Source organism: Eschrichtius robustus, chromosome 16 (assembly GCF_028021215.1).
Source record: "Eschrichtius robustus isolate mEscRob2 chromosome 16, mEscRob2.pri, whole genome shotgun sequence".
NCBI classification, from domain to species: domain Eukaryota; kingdom Metazoa; phylum Chordata; class Mammalia; order Artiodactyla; family Eschrichtiidae; genus Eschrichtius; species Eschrichtius robustus.
In genome coordinates, this window is record NC_090839.1 from 53,373,851 (window position 1) to 53,395,769 (window position 21,919).

General features: G+C 57.6%; 2 protein-coding genes across 2 annotated transcripts; both read left to right on the plus strand.

The window, feature by feature from the left end:
• Nucleotides 1–8,548: 8,548 nt before the first annotated feature.
• On the plus strand, nucleotides 8,549–14,219 carry ATP6V0C (ATPase H+ transporting V0 subunit c). Its single transcript, XM_068524012.1, has 3 exons — nucleotides 8,549–8,769; nucleotides 13,132–13,315; nucleotides 13,465–14,219. The coding sequence occupies exons 1-3, from the start codon at nucleotides 8,691–8,693 to the stop codon at nucleotides 13,667–13,669; spliced, it is 468 nt and encodes a 155-aa protein (XP_068380113.1). The 5' UTR covers nucleotides 8,549–8,690; the 3' UTR covers nucleotides 13,670–14,219.
• Nucleotides 14,220–14,386: 167 nt separating this feature from the next.
• On the plus strand, nucleotides 14,387–21,312 carry AMDHD2 (amidohydrolase domain containing 2). Its single transcript, XM_068524593.1, has 11 exons — nucleotides 14,387–14,538; nucleotides 14,624–14,760; nucleotides 14,841–14,980; nucleotides 18,362–18,416; nucleotides 18,592–18,804; nucleotides 18,888–18,976; nucleotides 19,056–19,200; nucleotides 19,275–19,382; nucleotides 19,548–19,616; nucleotides 20,609–20,710; nucleotides 21,086–21,312. The coding sequence occupies exons 1-11, from the start codon at nucleotides 14,456–14,458 to the stop codon at nucleotides 21,172–21,174; spliced, it is 1,230 nt and encodes a 409-aa protein (XP_068380694.1). The 5' UTR covers nucleotides 14,387–14,455; the 3' UTR covers nucleotides 21,175–21,312.
• Nucleotides 21,313–21,919: the final 607 nt, after the last annotated feature.

Below are 21,919 nucleotides of genomic sequence, written 5' to 3' on the forward strand. Positions count from 1 at the left end.
TTTTTATAAGTTCCATGCTTATTATTTTTTTCAGGTTTTCAGGGCAACTTGTTTTAGAAAATTCTGAAGATTTCACAAGACCTTCAGATTTCTTTTATCTATTTCCTGAAGCCACAGAGCCTTTGTAATAGTCTCCTTACGTATTTTATGTTTAGTAGATTCAGTTTTTGTCACTTTATTTTGAAATAATTTTTGATTTACAGAAGAGTTTCACGGATGGTATAGAGCTCCCACAACCCCTCCCCACCCTCCCTCAGTGTTAACAGTGCGTGTTTATCTAACCTAAGAAATGACCATTAGTACGATGCTGGAAACTTAAACTACAGTCTGTGTTTAGATTCCCTCAGTTTTTCTATAGTCGTTTTTGTTCCAGGAACAGATTTAATTTTTATAACTGTTTACTTCCCCACATTTTAATTGAATCCTGAATGTCATCAAGTTCACATGACTAACACCGGTCAAAAAAAAATTGCCATAATTAGGCCGTACAGCGACTGCATCAAATATGTATTCCTATATCTCAACAGTCCTCCCCCAACTGTCATGTTTGCACAGAGAAGTCGCCAAATGAGGCAGGAGTGCCAGGCACACCTCGCAGGTGCTTCACCCTACGATGTTAAGTTAGGCAGAAAGAAAAGCGTTTGCATGTTTAAAAATAACCTGTTGTAAAACAAAAAAAGAATTTATGATCTTCGTTATATACGTGTCAGACTGCTCGAAGTTAGGTGCAGTGTCATGTGACTCATGTCTGGAGCTGAAATGCCTCCCACGTGTGCAGACCCACTCATTTCACCCGACCGCGTGGAATTTATCAACACTGCACTTGGCGACCAAGGAAGCAAAGTCAGTGGACACACTCACACAGACACTGACCCATGATGTGACATGGGACACGCCAACTAACAAAAGCTTCCGCCTTAGACTGCTAAAGCCCAGGTGTGGCTGCTCAGTTAGGTTCCCCATTAGATGCGCCCCTGGTTGCAGGGAGCCTGCAGGTCTGATCTTGTCCAGTGATATGGTTGACAATGTGGTGAAGCTAGCTCAATCCAAGCTATCCCCGCCCCTGTTTTTATCTTCACACAAAGATACAGGAGCAAACCCCTGTTCTATTTCACCCTGAAGTGCGTTGACTGGCAAAGAACACGTTTTGTCAAAAGTTTACAAGCTAAAGATCGAAGAGAAGAGCTGTGTGAATAATTTTACCTTCTTGTTCTTGTCTAGGATGGTTATTGGCTGAAAAATGGATTACTGGACTGACACTTTGGAGCATTTAAATGAATGTAAAAAAAAATTCTGAGGACCCTGTGGAAATACGTGTAGTGAGCGAATGTGTAACTTTGAAGCAAAATCTAACTTTGGAAAAGTGATTTAGTGATATGTTTGGTCAGTGTTAATTTTGAGTTCTAAATAAAATGAATGAGAACAAATGGATCAACATCACTGTGAAGTATTTGATGTGAAAATGTTTCAGTGGGATGGGAATTCCTGAAGGAACCACTGGACATGAATTTGAGGGACTGCATTAGCTGATCATGATCAACGGGGAGAAGTTTCTTCATTCCAGAGATAGATCCTCTGCTGCCTCTGGTGCCAACCAAGTCTTCCCCTGATGGATTTTGTCTACTGTTGTTCACGGCGCCCGGCATGTGGACGTGCTCTGTAAACATGAGGAATGGCCATCAGAAAATGTCGCCCAAACTTCTCCGTCCAGAATTGCAAGGATCCCTGTCCGTGTAAAACTCAGTGTCAAAAAAGTCATGCTCATTCAAAATAAGCATATTCTATCTGGAAGTTTATAGAAGTCACTATGAATGTTTTTTCTAATCCCTTGCATTTTAGTTGGGTGTACGTATACAACAAACACGTAAGACCTATTTTCTCTGCCACGTGCACGTGCCCGTCCTTCAGTTCCTCCCAGGGCCGGCGGATCGCCAGCGGCCCTGCCATCCTGCTGGCAGCCATGGCGGCTCTGTCCCGCTCTTGCCTTCTGTTCCTCTTCCCCACACTGGCGGCTGGACACTCACTCCTGCTGCTCCCCCTTCCTTCGGCGTTGCCTTCCAAGACCTGCGTCTTCCCGTCATCCCTTTCCTGCTGCCACCCTCAGATGGCCTGGCCCAGGTCCCAGAAATCCTGGGCTGGTAGGGGAAGAGAGGCTTGGCCCCAGTGTTGCCAGCTCTGTGACACCAGCTGTTTCAGTTCCTCTTCTGGACCAAGAGCCTGGGCCTCTGGACCATTTCCCATCCATCAGTGGGCTGCGTGCCCCTGCCCCAGTACCCCTCCCCTGTTGGCCTGTGAGAGCAGGAGCCCCCCCATGGTCCTGCCCATGCTGGTGGCCATCGGACAGTTCTGGACGGGGATGGCTGTGCACCTGTCTCACGTGGCAGTGTGTGTTCCTGGGGCTTGCGGTTGGAGATGCCCCAACGTTCCCTGCAGTCCCTTCTTTTTTTTTTTTTTTTAATTTATTTATTTATTATATTTTATTTTTGGCTGTGTTGGGTCTTCATTTCTGTGTGAGGGCTTTCTCCAGTTGCGGCGAGCGGGGGCCACTCACTATCGCGGCCTCTCTTGTTGCAGAGCACAGGCTCCAGATGCGCAGGCTCAGTAGTTGTGGCTCACGGGCCTAGTTGCTCCGCAGCATGTGGGATCCTCCCAGATCAGGGCTCGAACCCGTGTCCCCTGCATTGGCAGGCAGATTCTTAACCACTGTGCCACCAGGGAAGCCCCTTGCAGTCCCTTCTTACTGTAAGTGGGCTTAGGCCCATCTTATGGTTGACATTAAGACACTGTGACCCTGGGACTTCCCTGGTGGTGCAGTGGTTAAGAACCCGCCTGCCAGTGCAGGGGACACGGGTTCGAGCCCTGGTCCAGGAAGATCCCACATGCCGCGGAACAACTAAGCCCGCGAGCCACAACTACTGAAGCCCACACGCCTAGAGACCGTGCTTCGCAGTGAGAGAAGCCACCGCAATGAAGAGTAGCCCCCGCTCTCCGCAACTAGAGAAAGCCTGTGCACAGCAACGAAGACCCAACACAGCCAAAAAAAAAAAAAGACACTGTGACCCGGGCCAGAATTGGGCAAGATGCGTTCCCTGGGTGGGGGGATGGAGAAGGCCCCCACAGGGGAGGTAGGGATGCAGGCCTATATCCTCCAACATTTCAGAGGCATGCCTCCCTCAGGCTGGGTCAACTGTGGCGCCCACGGTGTCTGCCCAGAGCTCGACCAGGCTGGGCTACCTCTCTCCTCTCACCACCACCTCACGTGGGCCCCTTTTTGGGCCTGGTCCATGGTAATCGTATCTCAGCTTGTGTTCCCACCTGTAGCCAGCCATGGAAATGCTTTGTTTTATTGTCCTTTTAAACATTCAAATGGTTAAATTCAAAGTGAGCAATGCAGTGGCCCTTAGTGCCATCACAGTGCTGTGCAACCACCACTTCTATCTAGTTCCATGACATTTTCATCACTCCAAAAGGAAACTCATTTAAGCACTTGCTCTGCATTTCTCCCTGTCTCCTGGTTTTTTAAAAGGTAAAATATGCACCTCATAGAAAATCAATACAGTACAGGAATATCCACAGGGGGAGGTCTTCCTCCCAGTCTGGTCTCGGGGGCCCACTGCTGTCAGCAGGGTCTGTGTGCACTTCAGGTAACCCACCTGTGCGCTCTCCCCACCCTGCTGCCTGTCACTTAACTGCATCTCAGGGGTCATCCACCTGCTTCCATCTCCTCAGCAGCTGCCCAACTTTCTGTGGTGTGGATGGTCTGTAATTTAAGCACAAACAGGATCCTGTCTCTCCCCTGCTCAAACCCTCTTTATCTTTCGGGACTTCCCTGGTGGTCCAGCAGTTAAGACTCCATGCTCCCAATGCAGGGGTCCTGGGTTCGATCCCTGGTCAGGGAACTAGATCCCACATGCCACAACTAAAAGATTCCACATGCCACAACTAAAAGATTCCACATGCGGCAAAGAAGATCCCGCATGCCGCAACTAAGACCCGGAGCAAACAAATAAATAAATAATATATTTTAAAACCCTCTTTATCTTTAAAAAAAAAAAATATTTATTTATTTAGTCTGTGCTAGGTCTTAGCTGCAGCACGTGGGCTCTTTAGTTTTAGTTGCGGCATGCAGAATCTAGTTCCCTGACCAGGTATTGAACCCGGGCCCCCTGCATTGGGAGCGTGGTCTCAGCCACTGGAACACCAGGAAAGTCTCTCTCTTCATCTTTTAAGCCCTCATTTAGAGATCACCCGCTGGGGGCCATCTGAGCTTTCCAGGCTCCTCCCTCCTTTGTAGCTGATTTGGCACTGGGACGTCATTGTCTGTGAGTCCAGCCCTCCCAGGTAGGGTAGGAGCTGTCTTCCTCAATCTTGTATCCTCAGAGCCTAGCTCAGTGCCCGCACACGGTAGATGCTCAATAAGTGCCAGACGAGTGGCTTAGAGTTGAAGGCTGACTGTTGGAGTGGAGGGAGTCATACTGGCCTTCAGGGTGCTGAGCCCAGACCAGGGCCGATGGTGCCCACCAGGGCTGAGGATTCATCCAGCGCCCTTTCTGAGAACTTGCTCCCTGTGCCAGGCCCGGCGCCTGGCCCTGGTTTACTGTAAACCCATAGGATTCCCCCTTCCTTCCTCTCACTGGCCCGGGGAAGGAGTCACACACTGCCCCCTGGCAGTCGGGGCCGGCCCCTGGGCTCCCTGCCTGCTGCCAGTCTGGTTCTCAAAGAGTTTTAAGAATCAGTCAGGCTGGGAATTTCCTGACAGTCCAGTGGTAAAGCCTATGTGCTTCCACCGCAGGGGGTCCGGGTTTAATCCTTGATCAGGGAACTAAGATCCCGCAAGCAGCTCTGCTTGGCCAAAAAAAAGAGAGAATCAATCAGGCCCTTTCTCATCAGCCCTCAGAGTTGGGGTCAGTGAGAAGTGGGGGGGCTGCTCCATCTCTGGGATCACCCCAGTCCTCCACCTCTTGCCTCTCTCAGGGCCTGACATCCAGCTGGAGCCACTCAGGAAAACACAGTTTCCCCTGCAGGACTGGCTGCCCCCAGCTGTGCCCCTGTCCTGCTTGTACATAGACATTTTTTATTTAAAAAAAACCTTGTATCTTTTTGTAAGCTCCAATTATTTTAATTATACCAAAAAGTCATTTTTATGCATCCCGCCCCTCCCCCCTCTGATAGCGCAACTATATTTTTTGTTCCATCTCCTCCCAGCCTTGCCTGGACCACACTTAGCTCTTATCTAGTCAAGTCAAGAGAGCCTGGTGCCCTCTCTGAGCATCACACCCTATGGTGTGTCTTCATGGCTACTCGGAAGAATGGGACTGTCCGCTGGGAGAAGGCGCTCTGCCTGGACACCTTGTCTGCAGTTTCCTGATGTTCTTGATAAGACTGCCATGTCAGGCTGCAGGACTCTCTCCTTTCTTCTTTGAAATGGCTTCCTCAGGATTAGTTCATCTTTCTAATCATTTGAGGCCCTTTGTCACTTTATTCCTGGTCTCCATGTCCCCAGCCATCTCCTCCTTCCCTGAGGTCTCTGCAAAGTGCCATTGGATTTCTCTCTCCCACCATCTTTCAGTCCAGACAGTGGGCCTGTTCATCCCCATTAGAACCCTCGGGGAAGTCGGGACCTCACCCCGCATCTCTCTATACCTCTCCCTATTGCGGTCTCTGCCTTGAGTCTCCCAAAGCCCCTCCTTCTTTATTCCTGGAAATTCCCACCTGCACAGTGACAGGCCAGGGGCTTGTGACACTGTGATTTCACTCCAGGGGCTGCATAACTGTGAGGGAGAAGGCAGAGGTGTGTGTCCCTGGCCATTCCCTTCCACATCCCCTGGCCCACCCCCTCCCTGGGCCCTGCCTGATTCTGGGAGGCCAAGGGGAAGGTGACCTGGGTCTCTCCTGTCCCTGTCACTGGTCACCAGACACTCCCTGAGCTCCTATGCAGGAAGCAGGAGGTGTAGTAAGCCGCACGGGCTAGGCTCAGCCTGTGGAGTTTGAGTTTCAGTTCCACTACTCGCTAGCCGGCTAACCCTGGGCAAGGTACTAAACCTTTCTAGGCCTGTTTCGTCCACAAAATGAGGGTAATGGTTATATCTTCCTCAAAGGATCATTATGAGGATTAGATAATGCCCCCAAATGCTTAGAGGGACATTGAAGGATTCCAGGACCAGAGTGACTGGTCAGATGTACCAGTTAGGAAGCTCCCATGGTGACAGGGCGAGGAAGACTGGGCAGGCAGACCAGGTTGGAGGCTGTGAGAAGATCCAGGCCAGAAGTAAAGGCCTGCCTGAGGGGCAGCAGCAGCAGCAGCAGCAGTGAGGCAGGGGCAGAGCTGAGAGCTGGGAAGCCACAGAATCTCGGGGCCTGGTGAGTAATGAAGAGGGAGCTGTGACTCGAAGGCTGCTGGTGTGGCAGTGGCTGATGGCTGTGCCTCTTGCCGGAAATGGAAACAACCAAGTGGAAGCTGGTGGTGATGCGGTGGGAGGTGAGCTCAGTTTGAGACATGTGGGTTTGAGGTGTCAGCAGCCCCACTGGAGACCCGCTGTGACTTCTCACACCAGAACTTGGGCAGAAAACTAGAGGACGGTGAGCAAAGCCGACCTGCCCTCTGAGCCTGAGGAGGGAACTGTCTCCCTGACCTCCCAGTCTCAGGACTTCAGCTGTGCTGGGGTTTGTGCGCTTTGCCACCACTGTGCTTTTGGCTGTGCAGTTTCCCGAGGGGGGCTGTCCTGCATCTCCTTTCCTTAGTCTGAATTCTGCCCCTGCATGCAGCCTCCCTGCCCCCCAGCCAGGGACAGCTCCCTGGTCTGGGCTCCCCGGGCCCTGGACCCTGAGTGCCTGTAATTATGGGGATTGGGCCTGGGGCAGACACTTGGGCATTCGCTTGCTCGGACAGCTTCAGGTCTGGAAAGGTGCAGGTGATCAGCCAGGGTAGGGCAGGGCAGGGGGAGCCCTGGGAACACCCGGGACCTGCAGTGAAGCTGAGGCTTCAGGGCTTGGGTCCGTCCTTGCTCCTCCTTGTGACTCCAGGAAGGAATGAGGGCGTCAGGGCAGATGGAGGTGAACTGGAAAGAGTGGGGTGTGGAGAAGTGGGCAGCAGGCCGCGGCAGCAGAGAGGCCCATTCAGACAGCTTGACGAATGTTCCTCAGCTTAGAGAAATGGTGGTCACCAGCAACCTTGGCAAGGGCAAGGAGCTGGGGAGGAGGTGGAGATGCTGAGTGAAGATTCCTCTTTCCAGAAGTTGGTCAGGTGGCAGAGGGTGGTGGGGAGGGCTCTAGCAGAATGGTGGCCTCCTCTCTTTTGAAACACGACAGACATGGCACTCTGAGGGCTGCAAGTTCAGAGGGGGGCAAACTCAGCCTCACTGAGAAGAGGCTGTGCGGGAGGTTCCTGTCGTGGAAGGTGGGTCTGAGAGTCCAGTGGGAGGGCCAGGCCAGGGGAGGTGACCCCACCACCCACATGGAGAAGGTTGATGACAGCTGCCGCTCAGGCTGTTCAGGGAGGGTGCTTTAATGCTGGGACAAGGGCTTGGGGCTCAAGGGAGACCCAGGACCAGATGGCAGCCACCCAGGGCTCCTGAAATGGACGGGACAAAAAGGCAAAGGGAACCAGAGCTGGTGGGCAGAGATAAGGCAGACAGTTGGGGTGCCAGGATGGCCACATGGAATCATCAGGGTGGGGCCAGTCCCAGGCCAGGCTGCCTGCTGGGCTGAGAGGGAACCACTTACTGCTGCTCCAGAGATAAGGGCGGCCCTGCATTTGCAGGCTTTGTGTGGGAACAGGCAGGACAGGGACCCCAGAAGATGCAGAAACCCGAGGAAGACTTCACAGGTTGCAACACCGACAGGGCTTCAAACCAGTCATGCTTACATTTTGAGGGGCAGAGACAACCCCTCCAACTGTAGTCTGGGTCCCTGATGCAAAGGAGGGAACAGATACGGGGGAGGGGGCTCCTTTTCCTCGGAAGCCAGGGGAGAAATCAACAATTGCTGGGTCGGGGCCTGGTGGGGCTGGAAGAGTCTGGGGACGGTTTCAGCGGGGTGGGGGTGGGGGGCAACCGGGGACACAGGATTTCGGCTCCGCCTGCTTGGACTCTCAGATCACCCCAGGAAGTATGAGGACGTTCGGGGTAGACGGTAGTCCTGGGTCCCTGCGGGCTGGGCCGTGAGAACACCTCAGCCAGCCTGCACACCGAGAACGCAAAGAAAAGCGACGCTTGGAAGCGAACACCGGATAGTGCCGCGCAGCCGCAGAAGAGGCGGGGCACCTCGAGCCCCGCCCCATATGCTAATATGGCGCGCCACCGCCCCGCCCCGGCCCGGGGACCGGAAGGGCCCAACGCCGCGGGGTTCGAGAGGACGGCGGCGCCCGACAGCGCACCTGAGGAGGCCGAGGTGGGGCGGGGCGCAGGGGTCCAGGCCGGCAAGGCGACAGCACAGTGCGTGGGCAGTCAGCGGGCCGCTAGGGGGCGTCCCGGGGCCGTGACGCCCCCTACCGGCGCGAAGTGGTATGGCCCGCAGGGGCGGGGCCCGGGTCATGTGACGCGGCCACGGCCGCCATTTTGTTCTGCGGTGCTGGTATTTAGAGCGCAGCGGCTGACGGCCCGGATCGCTTTCCCAGCCGTCTGATTGCTCGCTTCGTACAGCTCGGTGCTCGCCGCGCCTGGCCCGGCCTTGCCCCCGCCTCACCCGCAGACATGTCCGAGGCCAAGAGCGGCCCCGAGTACGCTTCCTTTTTCGCGGTCATGGGCGCCTCGGCCGCCATGGTCTTCAGCGGTGAGCGCCGTGGCAGGAGGGACCCGGGAGGCGGGGGGCGCGCGGGGCTCGTGCCTGCTGCTCGCCGGGGTTCGGCGTGTGACGTCACTCTGACGTAATTTCGAGCTGTTGGGGGTCCCGGGTCTCACGTGACTGCAGGCCTGGGCCAGGACCCTGAGGGCCGCAGGGGGCTGTCGGGTGTCTGGAGGGCAGGACATGCGGGCTAGGCCCCGGTGTGGGTCCCAGGGTCTCCCGGGGGTCCCGGGCTGGCCCGCGGCCAGCCGGTCGTGTCAGTGCGGGGGTGGGGCGGCGGCGCCGCTGCCATCTTAGCCCCTGGAGAGGCGGGAGCGAGGCTGGGGTGGGGGCTCGCGGTCTTCCGTCTGCTCCGCACCCGCCCCCCCCATCCTGCGGCCAGGTGTGACATCACACCTCGGAAAGATCCCCCGACACGGGGCCGACCCTGTCCGTGGGCGGCGGAGGTGGGGAATCCGGCCCTGGCGCTCCCCGCTGTGGTCCACAGCCCTCGCCCTTGTGGAGGCCTGGCCTGTCGGCGGGGGTCAGGTGGGTCTGCACCTAGTCAGGTGCTTCCGGTTAGGGCTTGTCGGTGTTTCCCAATACCCCTGTAGGCGGGGTGGGTTGGTTAGAAAAGCTGGGTTGAGAGGTTGGTCTTGAGAGCCGGCAGGGACCCAGAGGTGGGAGTGGAGTTGGGGGGTGGGGGTGGGTCAGACAGGCCGAGGGTGCAGTATGGATGTCTGGGAGACAGGCCAGCCTCAGCACTGCGTTTGCGGACGCTTTTCTGGGTGAGCGAGGTAGCATGCAGCCTCAGTGTTAAGGGGATTGGGGTTTTTTCCATAGAAGGAAGTCTTCAGTTCAGGCCTGAATGAACGAATGACCTTTTTCTCCTTCCCTGAGGCCTGGATTTGGGAGGGGCTGCCCTAGGAATGGAGAAGGGGCCTTGCAGGGGTTTTGATGGCACCTTGGTTTTGAAGTTGGGTCTTATCAGTACTGGGGTGTAAAATTCAATGAAAATTGGCCCTTCTGGGAGAAGAGCACTTGGGCCCGGCCAGGAATGTGGGACCCAGGGAGGTGAGTCCTGACCCAGCTGCAGCCCCTGTGGACTGGTCTGGCCTGGTCTGGTCCAGGCCTTCTGAGGTAGGTCTGGTTTTGGGCTTTGATGACTCGCCCTGCCCCACCCTGTGTGGTGGACTGGAGAGGCTCCCTATGCAGGTATGTGGAGGGATTGAACTCTAAACACTCTCTGCTGACTGTAAACACTAGTGGGGTGGGGGCTTGGGGCCTCCCTCTGCCCATGCAGGCCTGACTGCCGGTCACAAGCTGCTGAGTGGTCCCTGCCCTTCCCATCATGTGTGAGTAAGGGATCATTTGTGGTGGGAGAAGTGGCCTGTACTTCCCCTTCTGTCCTAAGCGACGCCTACTATTTCCACATCTTCCAGAGCTGCCTGCTCTCCCGTGCCTCCCAGCAGGCTGATGTACCCCCTTTTCCCCCAGCCTTTTCTGCTCTTTGCCTCTGGAATGCCTTCAGGGCCAGTGCCTAGCCACTTGTGGGTTGTTGATTGTCTGTCATTGACCATTCAGCAATTCTCCATTGAGCTCCTACTATGTGCCAGGCACTGGGGGACATCGGTGAACAAAACAAGAACCCTGCCCATGTGGAACTTGAATTCTCGCTGAGTTTGCCCCTGAACCCTTTTTCCGTATCCAGCTCCTGGCCTCCTTCCGGTCACCAAGTGCCTCTCTTCCTGTCCTTCTAGAACTTACTTGGTACTTTTGAATGGAGCATGACCAGCAGGTCTTTGGAAGTTACTGAGAACAGGGTATCACTGGTCCAGAGGTATTTTGCTTGCCCCGGGCTCCTGGGAATTGGGGCCACCCGTTCTGGTTGGCTCGTATGCAGCTCCACTCCTGCTCCCCTCCCTACATGGGGCTTGCTGTGGCCCTACAGTAGCCAGCTTCTTACTTGGTCAGTTGGGTCAGACTCTGACTTAATTTCTTTCTCTAGAATCTTTCTCCAGGGCCTGTCTTCGTCTACTTCCTTGTGCCTTCCTGAACAGTTCTCAGGCCTCAGGTGTTGCTGCCAGGGTGAGTGCAAGCTCTGTCCGCTGCTCCTGGCCCAGATTGCCCCTGGCCTGCCTAGCACTTGGCTGACTGGTCTTCTTACGACTGAATGAGGTCCACTCCCTCTCCCAATCCCCATCACCCATTCCAGCTTCCCTTTTTTTCTTAACTTACGATCCAAGTCTTGTATATTCTTTCTTCATCATGTCTTCCACGGAGCCGTCAGTTGCTCCTTTTCCATATCTTCTGTGACTTCCTCCCTACCAGTGAGCCTCTGGTGTTTGGCGCTATGTTCACGGAACCGTGTGCTGATTCCTCTTTCTGTTCCCTGCTCCATCTGGAGCACCTTCAGGCTTGGACTCGAGCTGGCATCCAGGGTCTTCGCAGCCCAGCTGCCTGGGCCAGGCTGCTCTTCTCTCTTGATGGTCATCCTTGTTCCCTTTGTTCCTCTTGTGGCTTCCCCACCCCCAGGGGAAGCACAGCCACATGATCTCCATGCTGCACTCTACAGAGAAGGGCCCAGCTCACTTGCTGACTCTCGCCCGCTCCAGCCTTGCAGCAGGGCCCACTGCCTGGGGTGCTGGCTTCCCTGTAATGGGGTCTCACTCAGTGCCACCTATCAGTCTGTGCCTTCGTCCTTGAGTAATGAGCCCTGGTGCTGGCCTGGTGTGGTGCTGGGCCCGTAGTAGGAGGCCAAAAAATGCACTGTTGCTCCAGGAGCGGCTTGGTGAAGATTGGCACCTGAAGGCTGGATGTTGGGGGTGTGGAGGGGAGGCAGTGCAGGTCCTGCTGCCCCCACCGCTGCCTCCCTCCCTCCCTCTGCTCCCTATCTGGTGTCTCTGCTCTGTGTGGTCTGGAATCTTCTTCCTCTTGCCTCGCCTTTCTGTGACCACCTACTCACTATCAGTCCTCCACTCAGTTGTCACCTCCCTTGTGAAACCTTTCCCCAGACCTCCCCACTCTTCCTGGAATGTGTTGCCATGCTTGGAGGGGCTGCGTCTGTCTCTTCACCAGGCTCAGAGCCCTGGGAAGGCAGAGCCCCTCTGACCTCATCCCTGCTCTACAATGAGCACAGATTAGTCATCTTTTGGCAGCCCAAATAGGTGAGTCAAAGATGCACAGGAATGTCTGGGATTGTCCTGGCCCCTTCCACCTCTAACCCATGTCAGCATCTGCTCAAGCCGCACATTGGGAGCCTCGAGGGCGGCGACTGGAGTCAGAAGAGTTGCCTGGGCCCCTGTGGTTCTCTGTTGCGCTTGCAAACGTTTTTTCTAGGCTTGGAAGACAGGCCAGGAGAAGGGGGGCTTTCAGGAAGGCAGCCCACCCTGGGAAGAGGGAGGAGGGACAGTGGCAGGGGAGACAGGAGTCCTGCAGTGCCTAGAGCCCCCGCCCCCCCAATTACTGGAGGCCTCAGCACAAGCTAGGCTTCTCACAGGTCTGCAGGGGCCTTGGGGTCGGCCTGGGTGATGGCTTCACAGCCCACTGTCTGTCCTGTACCGTCCTCTCTTTGACTTGCCCTTTCTCTGGTTGTTCAGAGAGGATTCTCCCCGAACTCAAGGGTCCTGGCCTGCTCTGTGGCTGAGGGTGCCGAGAGCTGCCTTTTCTGGCAGAGCATTCAGCCTGTTGACAGACACACTAGCTCTTGCTGCAGCGTGTCCCTGGGCTGGGAGTTGTGGGAAGTGCGGTGGGCAGGGTGGGGAGTGGGCGAACCTCTGGCCTGAGAGGACGAGAATTGCCAGGCCAGCTTCCCCTGACCCTGCACGGCAGTGGCTCTTCCAGCGTGTTGTCTCTGCACTTAGTCCCAGGGCTTGTGGGCTGACCCAGGCTCAACATCTGGGCTGTTGACATAGCTTGTGCTTTTCTAGGCCTTTCTTGACCTGGGAAAGTGCCTGGTGGGACAAAAGGTGCCCAGAATCTGCAAGGCTTCTGTGCCCAGCTGCCTGTTTCCCCACGTGACAGGGCAACCTGTCACAGCTCCACCTTTTAGGTCTGAGGCTCCATGGGAGCATGGGATCTATGCAGCAGGCATGGGGAGTGCTGGTGAGCCTGGGTTGGGATTTCACAGGAGAGCAGGAGCCCATACGGGCCAGACAGCCATGAGGGCATCTGGTGGAGGAACCCATACAGTGGGTTCCTTGAGTGCCCAGCTGTGGCCGTTCCTCTGAAGGCCACCTGCTCCTGGCCGAGTGCCACTTTCGTCTTGCCCCTTGCGGGTGATAACTTGCGTTGGCCTTCAAGTATGCCAAAAGCTGCCCCCAGGGTCCTGGCCACAGGTGCTCTGGGCTCACCTCATCTTCTCCCCCTCAGCTCTGGGTGCCGCCTATGGCACAGCCAAGAGTGGCACCGGCATCGCAGCCATGTCTGTCATGCGGCCGGAGCTGATCATGAAGTCCATCATCCCAGTGGTCATGGCCGGTATCATCGCAATCTATGGCCTGGTGGTGGCAGTCCTCATTGCCAACTCCTTGAATGATGGCATCAGTCTCTACAGGTGAGGCCTGGGTTGCTCTCCCTACACCCTGCCTGGGGTAAAGCCACTGTGCGGAGCTGGGAGGGGTCTTGGGTAGATGGCTGGTGACCCGTGCCTGCTGCCTTCCCTGGCTGTTGGCTAACATCCATCCTGTGTACTCTCTCCCCCAGGAGTTTCCTTCAACTGGGCGCTGGCCTGAGCGTGGGCCTGAGTGGGCTGGCAGCTGGTTTTGCCATCGGCATCGTGGGGGACGCCGGCGTGCGGGGCACTGCCCAGCAGCCCCGGCTATTCGTGGGCATGATCCTGATCCTCATCTTCGCCGAGGTGCTCGGCCTCTACGGTCTCATCGTCGCCCTCATCCTCTCCACAAAGTAGCCCCTCCGGGCCCACCAGCCACAGAATATGATGTAAAGACCACCCCCTCCTCATTCCAGAACGAACAGCCTGACACACACGCACGGGGCATCTGCCTGCCAGTAGTTGGTCTTGTAAATGCGCAGTGTCCTAGTGCCCATCGTCTGTTGCCCCCAGCCTTGCCCCTGCCCGCCCCGTGCCGTGGACATCTGGGCCCACCACTCCCGGTCCAGGCCCCTGACCAGTGAGGATGCAGGCCTCTGGCCGCCCCCACCCATCTGCCCTAGAGTGCTCTGTGTATAAGGATGAATTAGAGTTGTCATTTTCTCTTCACTGGATGTTTATTTATAAAGATTTGACCTGTTCATACGTCTGTGGAGCAGCCCTCCGTCTCCCAACTCTATAGTAATCTTAGGTAGACTGTTGCGTTGTGCGGTTACCGTTTGCCCTGAGACGCGTTGGATGGAACCACCTCCTGCAGCCCTGGCTGCCAGGGCCGTGGCGCAGTGTGTTGGGCCCACTGGGCCCTGGCGCCGAACCGTGTCCAATAAAGTTCTCGGATGTGACTGGATTCCTGGGTGTGGGTCGCTTGTTGGGGCCGGGGGCTCGCGGGTGGCGGGGCTGGGAAGGAGGGGCCGAGGGCTGGGCCACCCGGGAAGACGCCGCGTCACTGTGGACTGCGCTGGTCACGTGGGCGCCCGGGTCACGTGGGCGCGCCTCAGTCAGCTGAGAGTCACGTGCGCCCGGCCAAGCTCTAGGCCGGAACTCGGCGCGGAATCCGGCGCCTCCCGCTCGGTTGGGCTCAGGATGCGGGGCGGGCAGGGCGCGGCGCGGGCCCCGGTGATCCAGTTCACCAACTGCCGCATCCTGCGGGGCCGGGCGCTGCTCAGGTGGGCGCGGGCCGGGGCCGGGGCCGGGGCTGCCTGGTGGACTCCGGGGACGGTGATGCGAACCTCCGCCCCGCTCTGTGCGCAGGGAGGATCTGTGGGTGCGAGGGGGCAGCATTCTGGACCCGGAGAAGCTGTTCTTTGAGGAGCGGCGCGTGGCTGACGAGCAGAGGGACTGCGGGGGCTGCATCCTAGCGCCTGGCTTCATCGACGTGCAGATCAACGGTGTGGTCTGGAGCCCGCGGGGCGGGGACCCAGAGGAGGAGCTCTGAGCATCGTGTGATCCCTTCTTGTTTGTACCGCAGGTGGGTTTGGCGTTGACTTTTCTCAGGCCACGGAGGACGTGGGTTCGGGAGTCGCCCTGGTGGCCCGGAGGATCCTGCCACACGGAGTCACCTCCTTCTGTCCCACATTGGTCACCTCGCCACCGGAGGTTTATCGCAAGGTGAGGTCAGGCTCCCAGCCTCAAGCGAAGGAGGCCCCAGGAGCACCCAGCCTCTTAATTTTCAAATCTGATCTCTTTCCCTCACGAACACCCCTTGGCCCTTGAGTCTGGCCTCACCTGCTGGCCTCCCTCCACCCGGGCCTGGGGGTCCCCTCCCCTGGGCTTTCTCATCCAGGTGTTCCTCCGCCTGGTGTGCCACTGCGGGTCTGACTGTCCCCATGGGCTTCCGCATTCGCTGCCTCAGCCACCTGCCATACGCCCTCCCCACCCTGCAATCTGGCCGCCTCCAGGCACCTCCTTGACTAAGGCTGCTGGGACTCTGTGATTGCCACGTCCTTAGTTGATCATGCCCCACCACCGATCTGTGGTATGCGGTGCCAGTGAACAGCTCTACAGAAAGAAGCTCCGTCGCCTGCCCCAGGCTTCCTCTGCTGCTCCCGCATGCACCACCACACTGTTCCAATTCTTTCTTATCTGCAAGTCTTGGGATTCAGTTGTCCACGGTCCATTTTTCCTTTAAGTTTTACTTTGTACGCAGCTTCTCCGGTTTTGCTCTTTGCCACGTTATGTTATTCGATCTTGTTTTCTCTGTATATTGTTCTGTTTCTCTGAATTTATGAATTGTAGCTGGCACACAACATACGTGTTTGCTCCTTAGTATTTACCCCTTTTTTTTTTATTTTTATAAATTTATTTATTTATTTATTTATTTTTGGGTGTGTTGGGTCTTCGTTTCTGTGCGAGGGCTTTCTCTAGTTGTGGCGAACGGGGGCCACTCTTCATCGCGGTGCGCGGGCCTTCTCACTGTCGCGAACTCTCTTGTTGCGGAGCACAGGCTCCAGACGCGCAGGCTCAGTAGTTGTGGCTCACGGGCCTAGTTGCTCCGCGGCATGTGGGATCTTCCCAGACCAGGGCTCGAACCCGTGTCCCCTGCATTGGCAGGCAGATTCTCAACCACTGTGCCACCAGGGAAGCCCTACCCCTTTTTTAAAAGCATGGGTATTCCTTTATTCGAGTACCATGGAGCCCTTGAGTTTGCGGAATTAACACGGTTACCTTTTAGTCTACCTTTTATGTTCTAGTTTTGTAGTTTTTCTCCAGAACAGGATCCATCCCAGGATCCCGGATTGTGTTGCCTGCTGTGGGGTCCCTTCCTGGGTGTGTGCAAACAGACTCAGAGCCGGGAGCCGGGGGAGGTTGGCTGTGGACCCGGGTTCGGTCCCGGCCCCCTGACTTCATGTATCGTCTGGGAGACTCGGGACAACGTTATTTGTTTCTGAGCCTCAGTTTTTTCAAACCTTAAGTAAGAATAATAACGGAATCCACCTCTTAGGGTTGGGCGCTCAGCACTATGCTTGGTTCATAGTATGCCCTTGGTAAATGTCAGCTATGGACATCTTTCCGGAAATTTCCCTGAGTCTCCCACGACAGAGTCAGGTGTCAAAAGCCAATCTCGTTTTCCTGCTGCAAACTGGCCCCTGGTTCTGTGTTTTCTCTCTCAGTCATCAGGCTGTAATTTCCCTGCCCAGGATCCAGGAACATGCCTACCCTCTTGCCCCCGCTTCTTTCTCCTCCCCTCTCCTGGTCCCCAACAGTGAGGCTTAGTGACTCTTAACCCAGTCTCCCAACTGCTCTCCCAGCCCTGGGTCCTGCCAGAGTGGCCTTTCCCAGGTATCAGGCTCCGCACAACACTCATGTTTCCCCCAACCTCCTGCAGGGTGGACCAACCCTCCTGAGCATTCCTTCCCCACCTGCATTTCAGCCATTCGAGGCAGCTCCCTCTTCTGCCCCCAAGCTCTCTGCTTGGAAGGCCTCTGCCTCTCTCCGTCCACCCTGTGTAGCTCCTCTGCTGCGCACTGCCCATGCCGTGCTGTCACCCGCTGCCCCTGATTTCAAGCAGCACCTTCAAGCATCATGATATGAACTGTGGGGCTTCTTCCATAGGGGAAGGAGTTTTGGGCCAGTAGGGCTTCTGTCTTATGTTTTCTTCCTGGCACCCGTCACCCTTCATAAATGCTTACAGGATGAAAGCCTTGGGAGGCATAGAGTAAACTGATGTATGGTGGAAATCGTGGAGGGCTTTGAATATGAAAACTTTGATACCAGTATCGCGTTAGAAACTAGAGAACTGTTCACTTGGATGTCCCCACACACGCCCCCCCCTTCGTTCTGCCCCACCTCCCTCCAGGGCCATTTCACAGTGGGCGGAAACGGATCGCTACTTTGTCAGAAGTTCTTCAGGTCCACTGAGACCAGCTGCTCTTTTTCGGGGGTCTCTTCCTCCAGTCTTGCCCTTTCCTACCCTTCCAGGAGGAGGGTCTGAGTGCGTTGTTCTCTGCTTCAGGTCCATTGTCTGCTGAGTCAACATCAGGCACCTCCTCAGGGTGGCAGCCAGGCCCTTTCCTCAGGCCCCACACGCCCTCTACACTTTCACCTTTTCCACTGCTTTCCTGCCTTGAACGTGCCTCATTCCCTTCATCTCCAGACTGTCTGTTCTGTCTACTCAGTGCTTTCTAGCATTCCCTTTTAAAACTCTATTCTAGAAAAACTCAGCCATTATTTCTTTTTTTAATTTTAATTTTCTAACCCTTTAGTGAACTTACATGTATCACACGGCTTGTTAGGAAAAACAGCAGCCCTTTGTTCCCACCAGTTCCTACCTAGAGGTAATCACTTTGAACTCAGCTGACCCTTGGAATTTGCCCCCATATCTCTAGAAAATGTGCTAGTACTCCTGCTTAACTTTTTGGTTTAGGGCAGCGTAAATGTTGCTTTCCACCAGGAAAGATAAGAGTTAGCTCTCTGTTAGCCCTTTGAGGCCCATCTCCTGCCCTTCCAGCCCCCCATCCTCCCCAGAGAGTCACACAAGTGCCTTTGCCCCTGGTGTCCAGATCCGGGCACAGTGTGGCTGCGCTGTCGGTGCCTGAGCTTTCCGGCCACCAAGCCCTGCTTCTGCCCCTTGCTCTGCCTGGACTGCGTGCCCTCCTCCTCCACCAGCCCTGCTTCCTGGGCCTGCAGCTCAGTGAGGCCAGGCTGGTCATCCTGTCTGGGTCCAGACCCTTTGGTGCGCAGCCCGCTGCATCCTAGCTGCTGTCTGACGGGGCCACCTTGAGGGCCTTGGTGCCACGTGCCTGCCCCCTGCTTGGGAGCTGTCTCCCCGCCTCTAGGTCCTCTCAGGCAGGGCAGGCTTGCATCCCTGGGCACCTGTCATTTCTTGATGTGCTGTGCTTTCCCGTGGTTGGGGTCTTCGACCATCTTCTAACACCTGAGGGAAGGCCAGCAGGGGCTGGGCTCTGAACTCTGACCTCTGACCTTGACTGGGCTGTGACCTCTGGGTGCTGGGCCGTGGGGGGCAGGGCTTTAACAGCTGGTTCCCCCCAGGTCCTTCCTCAGATCCCCGTGAAGAGTGGTGGTCCCCATGGGGCAGGGGTCCTCGGTGAGTGGCTGACCCCTCTCCCCACCCCTACCTTGGGAGGCTCCTTGGGGACCTGCTGGCAGCCCCTTGCCTTCCAGATGCCCAGCTGGGGAGGGAGGGCGGGCAGGCAAGAGGGGCCAGGGTGGGGGCTGCAGGGCAGGGGGCCTGCTGGAACCATACCCTCCCCTCCCCCCAGGGGTGCACCTGGAGGGCCCATTCATCAGCCGCGAGAAGCGGGGCGCACACCCCGAGGCCCACCTGCGTTCCTTTGAGGCCAACGCTTTCCAAGACTTGCTGGCCATCTATGGGGGCCTGGACAATGTCCGCATCGTGACACTGGCCCCTGAGTTGGGCCGCAGCCACGAGGTGATCCGGGCATTGACGGCCCTCGGCATCTGCGTGTCCCTAGGTAAGGGGGTGTGTCATCACCTTGGGGGCCGGCCCACCCGGGGTCCTGGGCTGGGTGCAGAGTCTGAGTCTGGGTCCCCGCAGGGCACTCAGTAGCTGACCTGGGCACTGCGGAGGAAGCCGTGCAGAGCGGGGCCACCTTCATCACCCACCTCTTCAACGCCATGCTGCCTGTGAGTGCCACCCCAGCTCCTGGCGGGAGGGTGCAGGGGTCCTGCTGTCGCTCAGCGCCCCCCGCCTGCCCCTGCCCAGTTCCACCACCGTGACCCAGGCATCGTGGGGCTCCTGACCAGTGATCGGCTGCCCCTGGGCCGCCACATCTTCTACGGGATGATTGCTGACGGCATACACACCAACCCTGCCGCCCTGCGCATCGCCCACCGGGCCCACCCCGAGGGTGAGCGGCCATACAGGGCGGGAGCCGGTAGGAAGACGAGGCTGGGCAGCTCCTGAGGCCCCTTCCCCTTGCAGGGCTGGTGCTGGTCACTGATGCTGTCCCTGCCCTGGGCTTGGGCAATGGCCGTCACACGCTGGGGCAGCAGGAGGTGGAGGTGGATGGGCTGACAGCCTACGTGGCAGGTGAGTGACCCCTGTCCCGAAGACTGCCGGAGTGAGGATAGCCTCTCAGCCCCTCTGGTGGGATATAAGAACCTGGGTGTCCCCTGCCGACCCACTGGGCCTTCGGGTGGCCCAATGTGCCTGGTGCCCTTGGCCTCCCCAGAACCTGCCCTCTCTGCTCTCAAGGCACCAACACACTGAGTGGCAGCATAGCCCCAATGGATACCTGCGTCCGGCATTTCCTGCAGGCCACAGGTTAGTGAGGCTGCGGTGCGTGTGCCGCGTGTGTGTGTGTGTGCGTGCGCGCACGCTGGGGCAGAGGCTACATCTGGGAGTGGCTGGAGGGAAGAGTGGGGACCACCAGGGCCTGTCTGTGTCTGGTGGGGTCCCCAGGGGATGGGCACTAGGAATGTGGCCAAGGTCCCGCCTGCAAGAGCTCATGGCAGAGGGAGAGGGCTGCGAGCAAGCGGATGGCTGGAACCCACAGTGACAGGCACTGAAACCACGGCACCCGAGGGCAGGGCCTTGGCCTGGGGCCTGTGGGACTGCAGGATTGGCAGGTGCAGAGCTGTGGAGGGCGGCGGGGTGGGGGCAGCACTCCAGGCTCCAGGGTTGGGCTGCTCGGGGGTCTCTCAAGGGGGTTGGCATGTTCTTGGGGAGGTGAGGAGGGTGTGTCTGGCAGAGGCTGTGGTGGGCCAGGCCCTGTGGGGCTCTTGGCAGTGCCTTGGGGCTGGGATGTCACGCAGGGGGCGGGGGTTAGGGGGCACCGTGGTCCAAGGTGCTGTTTGGAGCCACAGGGAGACGAATTGGGAGGCACGGACAGCTGTGGCCTGGCTTGGGGGGTGAAGCAGGGGATGGAGAGAATTGGGGTACCCAGCAGTGTCCTCAGGTTGGGGGGAGGGGAGGGCCTCGTCACCCTGCTGTGGAGTCCTGGGGTGTGACCTTAGGATTTGGAGCTCTGGGGCTGGGGGGGAACCCTACTGGGTATCCTCTTCCTGCCACTTACCCATCCCAGCCCTGCAGGGACCTCACTGACAAAATGCTCTGGACCCAAATGCCTGCAGGCCCCTCCCCTTGGCTTCCAAGGAGAGCACCCCTCCAGGAAGCAGGACCGCAGGCATCATGAGGCCACCCAGGACTCGGTGTTCTGCCGCTGCGCCCCCACCCCCGGCCTTGCCTGCCCTGAAGTCAAATGGCAGAGCCAGCCAGAGGTTGGGGGTAGTCACCCATTTGTGCTCCCTGAGCAGGCTGCAGTGTGGAGTCTGCCCTGGAGGCTGCGTCCCTGCACCCTGCACAGCTGCTGGGCCTGGAGAAGCACAAGGGGACCCTGGACTTCGGGGCCGATGCAGGTCAGGGCCCAATGAGGGGCGGCCTGGGAGTTCCTGGGAGGCCTGGGACAGGGCCAGGGAGGCAGGTGGGCAGGAGGTGGGCTCTTCCCCTCGCCTAGGTGGCTTTGCCTGGCCAGCGGCCTCGGTCGGCCCCCCCTTTCCCATCCAGCAGGCCAGGCCTTCTGGCATCTGAGACGGGCCAGGCAAGGGTCTGCGGGAGCATTGTTGTCTAATCTCTGCTGCCCGGAGTCTTGCTTCTGGGGCCTCAGTCTGTGATGGGCCGGGATGTCCTGCACAAGTCGTGTGCTGGGCCTTGGTTTCCCGCACCCGGGCCTTGGGGTGGGGACGGTGGCGGCCCTGCCCCTGCCTGCTTCTCACCACCCACCTCTGACCCAGACTTTGTGGTGCTCGACGACTCTCTCCATGTCCGGGCCACCTACATCTCGGGCGAGCTGGTGTGGCAGGCGGAAGAAGCCAGGCAGTGACTGAGGACTGCCGCTGGAGGGGATGCCCAGCCCCAGCTGGACACTGTCGGCTGGGCCATCGAGGAACTGGTCTCCAGAGAGTGGTGGGGGCCTCGGCCCGGAGGCGGCTGGCTTGGATAAACATGTGCCCCGTAGGGACTCGCCTGGTCTCTGAGTTTTTTGCTTCAAAGCGGGGCTTTTGCTGTTTCTGCCCTCACCCTGGTGGCTGTTGGCGGTGGTGGTTGGGGGTGGTGTTTGTGGCTCAGGGTTGGGAGTGGCCGGATTCCAGCTCCACCCTGCCCGTGGGGTTTATGGGGCTCAGTGGGGGCAGCAGGTCCCCTCTCTGTTAGACAGATGTGTTTGAGGCCTGCAGACCCACAGGCAGATGAGCTAGCTGAAAATGAATGGAGGGCAGGAGGGGGAAGCCATGGACTACAGGCTGGAAAGCCGGCAGGAAGGGGCTTGGGGAGTGATTGTGCGGCTTCAGTTTGCCTGTGGGGCTGAGCTAAAGGGTAGGTGCACCTTGGAATGTTTAACAGGAAAGAATGGATCAATGGTCATGGAGACAAGTTAGGGAACAGGCTGGGAGGAGCCGAAGACAGGAGGGGCCTCGGGTGGGCCCTGAAAAGGTTTTGGGAGGCTGGTGTGTGCGGGTGTCCTGTGGGTAGGTCTCTGTACCCTAGTTGGGTGGGCCGAGTGGAGGCCCAAGGCCACAGCGCTGGACCTGGACACGGCACCGGGCACTCCTCTCCGACCTTCAAGAGGA

What these genes read in the sequence shown, in the direction of transcription:
- ATP6V0C (XM_068524012.1), top strand. Translation starts at nt 8,691, where the DNA reads ATGTCCGAGGCCAAGAGCGGCCCCGAGTACGCTTCCTTTTTCGCGGTC. An exon ending in GGCCGCCATGGTCTTCAGCG is followed by an intron (nt 8,770 to 13,131) that starts GTGAGCGCCGTG and finishes TCTCCCCCTCAG; the next exon opens with CTCTGGGTGCCGCCTATGGC. An exon ending in GATGGCATCAGTCTCTACAG is followed by an intron (nt 13,316 to 13,464) that starts GTGAGGCCTGGG and finishes TCTCTCCCCCAG; the next exon opens with GAGTTTCCTTCAACTGGGCG.
- AMDHD2 (XM_068524593.1), top strand. Translation starts at nt 14,456, where the DNA reads ATGCGGGGCGGGCAGGGCGCGGCGCGGGCCCCGGTGATCCAGTTCACC. An exon ending in CCATGGGGCAGGGGTCCTCG is followed by an intron (nt 18,417 to 18,591) that starts GTGAGTGGCTGA and finishes CCCTCCCCCCAG; the next exon opens with GGGTGCACCTGGAGGGCCCA. An exon ending in TCTTCAACGCCATGCTGCCT is followed by an intron (nt 18,977 to 19,055) that starts GTGAGTGCCACC and finishes GCCCCTGCCCAG; the next exon opens with TTCCACCACCGTGACCCAGG.